The following is a 7,989-nucleotide window of genomic DNA, read 5'->3' as shown; positions in this document are numbered from 1 at the left end:
GCAGGTGATCCAATCGTTAGCTGGGCAGGTGATCCAACATCAGGAATAGAGGACAGTCCAGGAACATATTTTCCAAAGCAGCAGTCTTGACTGAAACGGGTCGGACTGATGGATTCTGACCATCTGCAGTTTCGGCAGAGATCCGTCAGAACAGGCTGCAGTTGTTCATCTTCAGCTGTACTGTGTTCAGAGTTGGTCCCGCCTGCAGCTTCACATCTCTGTTCTTGACCTGGAGGAACCCGACGAGGTTCTCTGCTGCTGCAGTGGAACCACCTCCCGGTTGGACACGTTCTGAGCTGCTGTTCTGCTCGGTCCTGAGCTCCTGCAGGTTTCCTCTCAGCTCCAACCAAATTCTGACCTCTCATGTGTTTCCATCTGCAGCTCCATGTTCTTCTTGTTGTTCGCACTATTCTGACTGAACTCAGCAGACTGTTGTGGTGAGAACCCAGAAGGTCATCAGCTTCAGAACCACTCAGACGTGTTCAGTCCAACAAGGTCAGTGAGATCATGTTTCTGTCCTTTCTGATGTGTGACCATAACTGCAGCTCCTGACCTGGACATCTGCAGGACTGTAAGATTGAGTGCACTCTAAAACATAACGTGTGAATGTCAGCACAAGTCTGCTGAAGTGAAGAGATTCAGTGCAGTTGCATCATGGCAGACGACTTTGGGTTATAAAACTAAACGTAAAATCTTGAAAAGAGGCTTCTCAGCTCCTGAACCAGGGAGGAGCCCCTCCACTGGGGTGAGAAGATCCACAGTTAATCTGGCTTCACAAGTCATTTTAAACCATAAACAACATTTATGCACAATATTCAAAGTGTGATGCTGCTCTGACTGCAGCAGTGAAACACAAGCTAGAAATAACGTAGGACTGAGTTTACGTTTGTTTTTTCATGGTTTCATTATTGCCAGTTAATTAAAAACTGATGGGTCTTGAAAAAACAGAACTTCATTATCATTGATATTTAAATTCTTGATATGCAAATAAAGATAAATCATATAGCATAGCATTATTAGCTTAGCATAAGCTAGTGAGCTAGTCAGCCTTTTCCACAGATCATTCTTATTTCTCCTGTTGTTATCAGTTTCAGATCACAGTGAGCCTATGAATCAGAACGCTGACGTCAGTGAGGCGACAGCTTCAGCACAACAAACCTTAGAACACTCATTTTGTTTTTCATCAGCACACCTCAGAACCAGGTTTCTTTTGGATTTTTTCAGACCAGGAAAACCATTTCAGTTATATGTAAAGCTGAGTGAGATGGCATCCATCCAGGAGAAGAGCAGAAATGAAGGCGACGGTCTCTGGTCTTCACCCAGATCGTTCTTCAGTCAGGAGCTGCATCTGTCCTCATGTCATCCACTTTGGTTTTCTCAACCATATCAGGAAAAAAGAGGTTCCTTTCGGATCAAAGAAGTTTTGTTGTATCTGATGGCGGGCTGCTGATCCCACCTTTGTCACTCATACAGACGGATTCCTTCCATTAAAACCAGTACTTAGGACCAGCAGGCTGAACTCAGGACCAGCTGCTCCATTGCATTAATCTTAGACTTCCTGTGGGAACGCTGGGAATCTCCCTGCAGACCCTCCTCCACATTCCAGACCAGTTATGGAAAACTGAGGACTTACAGCTTATTCAGAGCTCATCTAAGGCATGACTACCTGTCCTGCTAATCAGCCTGATATGTTAGAGAGTTCAACCTGCTGCTGAGCCTCAGCACCCAGGACAGCCTGCAGGACACAAACTTGGGGGATGTTTGCTTGCTGGCAGCTACACGGTTCTTTAGAAACCACCTGCTTTCATTCAGCTCGATCCCGGTGTTCTGCTGTGTAGTTTCCCTTAATCTGCTCCCAAACCTTATTTACGCGGCCTCTGGCGCTCTCTGCGCCTGCGTGCCTCCACGGGACACCATCAGGACGTTTGCAGAGCAGATTTTACACTGACACGAAAGATATGAGTTGATATAAATGAAGCCGAATTTAGCAGCTGACTCGGCCCACTCCTGACATGACCTTTGCTGTGTTTGGTTCTGGAAGTTCATCTCCGGGCAACACAGAAAACGTTAAAATGCGAACATTCTGAACGGAGTCTCATAGTGAGGAAACGGGACGCAGCTCTGCTGTGTTCTAACCGTCCGCGAGCTGGTCCACTGCAGCATCCCTCCGCAGGACCAGAACCTCCGGACCACACCTCCACCTTCGCCTGAAGGTTAAACTCTAAGCGGGCTGTACGCCAGCACTGACGGTCCAAACACACCACAGAACAGAACCAGCCGGCCGGGATACTCACGGGGAAGCCGGGCAGGACACAGCCGGGTCCTCTGGTGCTGCTGCCGGGATGCTGCTCCATGGTGCCGCCGCCGTCCGGTCCCTCAGTGGAGGAAGCTGCTGAGGAGGCAGGAAGCTGCTGAGCGCCACGAAACCGAACTCTCCGCTGTTAACCTCTGAGTGTCCGGAACCTCTGAGGACCAGAACCAGGCTCACTGAGTCTGGACCCAGGACCAGAACCAGGCTCAGTAATTTTATTATAAGGCTTCAGCCGGACCCACATCCAGCACACAGACCCCTGGAACCCTGAGAACTAGGAAGGTTCGTTCGAAGCAGAACCTTTAAGAGCTCAGCTCAGAGGAGTCCAGACAGCCGCACCGCCCGGGACGGTTCGAGTTTCAGGTTGTGGACATCATGTTGTCACGTGGTTCCGACTCACTGCAGCTTTTACAGACTTGTTCTGGATATTTGGGAATATTTCTTACGTTTTTTTTATTTTTTTTTATTTTTAACTTTAAGATTTAAAAAACACCCCATAATAATAATAATAATAATAATAATAATAATAATAATAATAATAATAATAATAACGAGCTTAAAATAGAACTCTAAACCCCAAAATATGGTTCTTTAAGGACCCTTTCTGAGGAGTTGCCCCAGTCCGGTCTGCTGCGTTGGTTCCTCCTGTTCGGGGGGAAGAACCCCAGAAGGTTCATCAAAGCTCCTCTCCTGCTCAGACTATTTAAAAGGATCAGAACGGAACACAGCTGTGAAACAGCAAACTGATCCCAAAGCTCAGGAACATGAAGGTTCCGTTCTATTCCTGATTCACATCAGGTCTGAGCATAGATGTACATAATAAAGGCCTTCATGATGTATATCTGTGGTTGGACATATTGCACTGTCCCCCCTCCGGCCAGATGGAGGCGCTACTCTGTTGTTTGCTAACCGCTCATAAACTCCAACAGAAGAAGAAGCAGCCAGCCGGAGAGTTTGTTGTTGCTTCAGCAACAGCTGCTAAACGAACATCATCCTCTGGCTGTCGGAGGTTAACTTATCGGTAACTAGCTGTCTGATGGTGACCAGATGTGGGATTCAGCTCAAACCCAGTTCGGCAGCTACAACTAGAAGTGCACTGACGTTTATTTGCTAAATAAATTAGCAGCCTCGCCCACCGGCTAGCTAACGCTAACTGCTAACCTCAGTAGAAACCCACTGACTTGCTAACAGCGCAGCTAGCTAATCCAAGCAGGCTCACCGCGCTGAGCACCTGTACCAGCTCACCTGAAGTGATGCATCTGAGGTATGCTATCGTTAAAGGGTGCACAGGTTCACATATTTAAATCATCTCTTTATTACGAGTTTATTATTGTTGCTAACAGGACAACAGCACTGTTACTAGCGTTAGCCGAGTTAGGCTAGCTCAGTTCCGCTTTCGTCTTAGCGATGCGCCATTTATCAGACAATCACAAATAAATGTCAGGCAGTTTTTAAACGTGTCATAAACTTTTATATGAATGAAAAACATCTCTGTGTGTAGAATAAAAACGCAGTCTGAACCATGTAAACAGCTGAACTGTCACCGCTAGCAGGTGCTTAGCTCTGCTAGCTAATGCTAACCTTCAGGTCTTGTGACCTGAAGTTGTTCATTCAGTCTCTGTCCGTGGTTCCACTTGGATTTAGTTGTAATTTTTTCCTGCTCAAAATCAACATTATTTATGTCAGAAAATGTGTTTTATCTAAACCACTTTAGGAAAATTCTGTCTGTTTCAACCCCAAACTGCGGAATCAAAACATAATGGATAACCATTAGGCATTAAATAAACTACGCTACCGTAGTGTACAGGGGTATTTTTCCACACTAAGACATTCTATTAGGCCGTTTTAAAGATATATTGCTCTGTTCTGTGCAGGTCTCCCTGTTGTTAAACCGACATGATGGCAGGTTCCCAGTGGGAGCTTCCTCCAGAGCTGTGCTGTCGGCCCATGGCCTTTGTGGCTCTAACAGGCCTGGATGTGGTGTACAACGCTGTGCATCGGGCCATTTGGGACGCCTTCTGTGCCAACCGTCGTGCCGACAGAGTCCCCATCTCCTTCAAAGTACTGCCAGGAGACCACGAATACCCCAAATGTCGCACTAAGGTGAGCGGTGGACTGATGAGTCTGACGACTTGGTCAACAAACTAAGACTTCAGATTCAATATCCCGTTGAACCCGACCCAGAATTTTGAATAGGAACACAGTTTATGTTTGCATGTGCGCACTGTTTAAATGACTAAATAGATTTTCTTTCATTAGGGCGAAAAGACCACACACACCCACAGCGCTGCCCTCAGGGAGGCGCTACAGGAGCGCTACTGTGTGTCACCAGGCTCTGGCACTTTGAATGTACATGTGCTGCTACATCGTACATCTCACTGATGCTGCTACATGCAAATAGACAAATATGCAGCTTAGTTTCTGTCTCTGTTGATATGTTTTATCATGTGTACAAGGGAGTGTGTAAACGAGGTCATTTCACTGCAGTGTTAAGCTGCTGTCTTTATGCTGCCTTATAACAAATGTCTGTCTGAAATGTGTGAAAGACTTTCTGCTTCTGAGCAGGTTTTCCTTCTCTTGTCTGTTTGTCTAGCGAACATCTTATGAGTGGTACATCCCTAAAGGCATCCTGAAGACAGGCTGGATGAACAAACACCTCAACCTGGTACCGGCTCTGGTGGTTCTGTTCTATGAACTGGACTGGGACGACCCACAGTGGAAAGAGAAACAGTCTGAATGTGCCACTAAGGTTGAGATTGTCAGGTTGGTGATCGCTAAACCATCCTGTTTTCATGCAGAATGTGTGTAATTGCCAGTATCACTGAATGTAATATCTATATGGACCTGCAGGACCAGTCTTCAGGGCAGGAACACCAAAGTGGCCGTGGTTCTAATCCAGAAGAAAACTCCTCTACCTCCAGGTAAACTGAGCTGAGCTGAATCATACCTGGGGCTGTTCAAGTTTGTGTATTTGTTAGTGATGCGCTGAATAGTTCTGAAGTTCTGAAAACCACCCACACAGGTTATGTCTCTGATTTGAAAACCTGTAACCGCTCACACATGACAGATATTTCTCAGTGGGACGTGCTGAATGTAGGCCTGGTGGTGTCACTGGATCCTCACTAACGCTGTTTGTCATGTAAGAGAACATTTCCAAGCGAGCTCTCACAGAGAATTCCAACCATGTGTTGTGTTTGCACAGGAGAAGACCTGGTAGCATCTGAGAGAGCTTCAGCTCTTTGCAACGCCTGCGATCTGTCTGGAAAAAGCCTCTTCGTTCTGCCGCACACCGACCACTTAGTGGGCTACATTATCAGGTAGATGATTCTCTGAACTGGGCTGGTTGGGTTAGCACTGGTCGGAATATTGACATGTGGCCTGAATGTTGTGTTGTTGTAACCCTGTAGGTTGGAGAACGCCTTCTACGAGCACGCTCAGACGTACTACTACACAGAGATCCGTCGTGTTAAATCACACAAGGAGTTCCTCAACAAGACGACTCATCAGGTACAAACAGGAAACGTTCCTACACAGTTTGCAGCAGCTCTCAGGATGCAACGTTAAATGCAAACATCACTGGTATTGTTCTTCTCCTGATGTTCCAGCTGCTGTTTGTCCGACACCAGTTTAAAATCGCTTTCTTCAGTGAGCTGAAACAGGACACGCAGAACGCTCTCAAGTAAGTCTGAGCTCCGACGTCCTGTTGATGCTGAATATCCTTCAGCGCTATGGCATCGTGCTGCCAAGCCACGTCAGCCACTGCTGAGTCTTTGTCTCGCTGCTTGACTGTGTTTCACTTTAGTTTAGGGCCCGACCCATATGGATGTTTTGAGGCCGATGCTGATTCTGATATTTGGCAGAAAAAAATTCAGATAACCGATTAATCAGCTGATTAATTAAAAAAATAAGTAATAAATAAAATAGCTTCTTTTTTGGTCTCAATCAATCAATCAATCAATCAATCAATCAATCAATCAATCAGTCAATCAATCAATCAATCAATCAATCCATCCAATCCATCCAATCCATCCATCCCGGTGGGGTCCTACTTCAGTCTCTTCTAACTCTGACTTGGTCACTGAAAGCTTCCACAGTCAGACTTTCTGTTTTCCATCAGACCAGATGTGTATCGGTGGGTTTCTGAGTGTGAGATGAGGTGGACAGTAGAAAGCTGCAGGTCGCCCTCAACGCTTTGTCTTGTGTTGGTGGCTGCAGGTACTACAGAACTGCATACAGCCTCGTGCACGAGCTCAGAGCGCATGAGACCAACATGTTGGAGATTAAAACGATGGCTGGATTCATCAACTATAAGGTACGTCAGTGACAGCTGCTGACAGTGGAGCAGAGGAAGATCTCGTATTTTCACATATATATAAATATGTATAAAGGGAACGTGTGAACGATGCCTTGATGCAGTGAATTACAACATCTTTGTCCTGACACACACTGAGCAGCCAAACATCTGACCAATCAGGTGGAGCTCTGGATACACCTGTCAGACACTCACGCCATGTGGCCGTCATCATGATGCTGTTTCTCACCGTTGTGTGAAACTCAGTGTGTGTGTGTCCTGGTCGTGCACCGGACCAGCTCAACACAAAGCTCTGCGTCAATGCGTGACGTCTCCTGAATTCACGTGAAACAAATCAGCCAACGTGATCAGAAACAGAACCGTGAATGGTGTTTAGTATTTACAAGCTACTCTGTGTCATGCTTACCTCGATGGCTGTTTAACATGTAGATAAAGAGGTGCAGTGATGTGACTGATAGTTCAGTTCTTGTGCTTTAGTTTCAGAACAAACCAGTTTATCTCTGTCTGTCTGCAGATCTGCCGCCTGTGTTTTCAGCACAACACCCCTCTAGATGCTATCGCTCAGTTCAGGAAGCACATCGATCTGTGTAAGAAGAAGATCGGCAGTGCTGAGCTGGCCTTTGAACACGCTGCCTGGATGTCTAAACAGTGAGCTCACCCTCTGAACATGAACACAACACACACGTACACGGTGTAGTCAACACCCTACACAGCCAGTAGCCACCATGTCAGGCCAGTTACAGAGGACATAAGAGGAAATGGAAGCAGTTTAAACTAAACAAGACATCTGTGTAGAACTTGTTCTTGCTGGCCAGCAGCAGCAGGATGCTGCTCGTGAGCCTGTTAGCTATTTAGCCTTGACTGTGATGACAGAACTATGACACAAGAACAGTTTAATTAAATGTGGAAATAAAAAGTGTTTGTGGCAACATTCACTATCTTTCATTTGTGCAAAACATTTTCTAATTATCAGGGTGATTTATATGCAGGATTAGTCTTCATACCTGCTGGAGACACACCTGTACGTTACTATGCACAGTGACATCAGGATGTCCCTCCAGACACCGACTGTCTCTCTGCTTGCTGCTAACAGGTTCCAGTCCTTCGGTGAGCTGTTTGATGAAGCCATAAAGTTGGGTCTGACGGCCATCCAGACCCAGAACCCTGGATTCTACTACCAGCAGGCTGCATGTTACAGCCAGGACAGGAAACAGCTGGCTCAGCAGCTCTGCCAGGTGATAGCCCACCTATCAGTACCCACCACACTGACACCAGTTAATGAGATACTGCATAGCGCCACTGCTACTGCCTCTAAGAGGGTATAAATGACCCCCTGTGTGGTTCTAGAGGCTGTAAATGACCCCCT

At 46.4% G+C, this 7,989-nt stretch overlaps 2 protein-coding genes across 2 annotated transcripts in view; one reads left to right on the top strand and one right to left on the bottom strand.

Moving 5' to 3' along the window:
• Positions 1-2,383, bottom strand: part of rell2 (RELT like 2) — a 24,868-nt gene extending 22,485 nt beyond the window's left edge. The window contains exon 1 of the mRNA XM_008300201.1: positions 2,295-2,383. The gene's annotated coding sequence lies outside the window, so the exon portion shown is untranslated. The remainder of the gene's footprint in view (positions 1-2,294) is intronic.
• Positions 2,384-3,232: 849 nt separating this feature from the next.
• trappc11 (trafficking protein particle complex subunit 11) overlaps positions 3,233-7,989 on the top strand; it is a 16,724-nt gene continuing 11,967 nt past the window's right edge. The window contains exons 1-10 of the mRNA XM_008300208.1: positions 3,233-3,575; positions 4,186-4,414; positions 4,905-5,074; positions 5,162-5,232; positions 5,514-5,628; positions 5,719-5,818; positions 5,917-5,990; positions 6,527-6,623; positions 7,138-7,271; positions 7,717-7,942. Of these exons, the coding sequence (XP_008298430.1) occupies positions 4,208-4,414; positions 4,905-5,074; positions 5,162-5,232; positions 5,514-5,628; positions 5,719-5,818; positions 5,917-5,990; positions 6,527-6,623; positions 7,138-7,271; positions 7,717-7,942 (1,194 nt within the window). The 5' untranslated portion in view covers positions 3,233-3,575; positions 4,186-4,207. The remainder of the gene's footprint in view (positions 3,576-4,185; positions 4,415-4,904; positions 5,075-5,161; positions 5,233-5,513; positions 5,629-5,718; positions 5,819-5,916; positions 5,991-6,526; positions 6,624-7,137; positions 7,272-7,716; positions 7,943-7,989) is intronic.

The sequence above is a fragment of the Stegastes partitus genome, unplaced genomic scaffold, assembly GCF_000690725.1.
Source record: "Stegastes partitus isolate 25-593 unplaced genomic scaffold, Stegastes_partitus-1.0.2 Scaffold1510, whole genome shotgun sequence".
NCBI classification, from domain to species: Eukaryota; Metazoa; Chordata; class Actinopteri; family Pomacentridae; genus Stegastes; species Stegastes partitus.
This window is presented reverse-complemented; position numbering and strand designations above follow the sequence as displayed.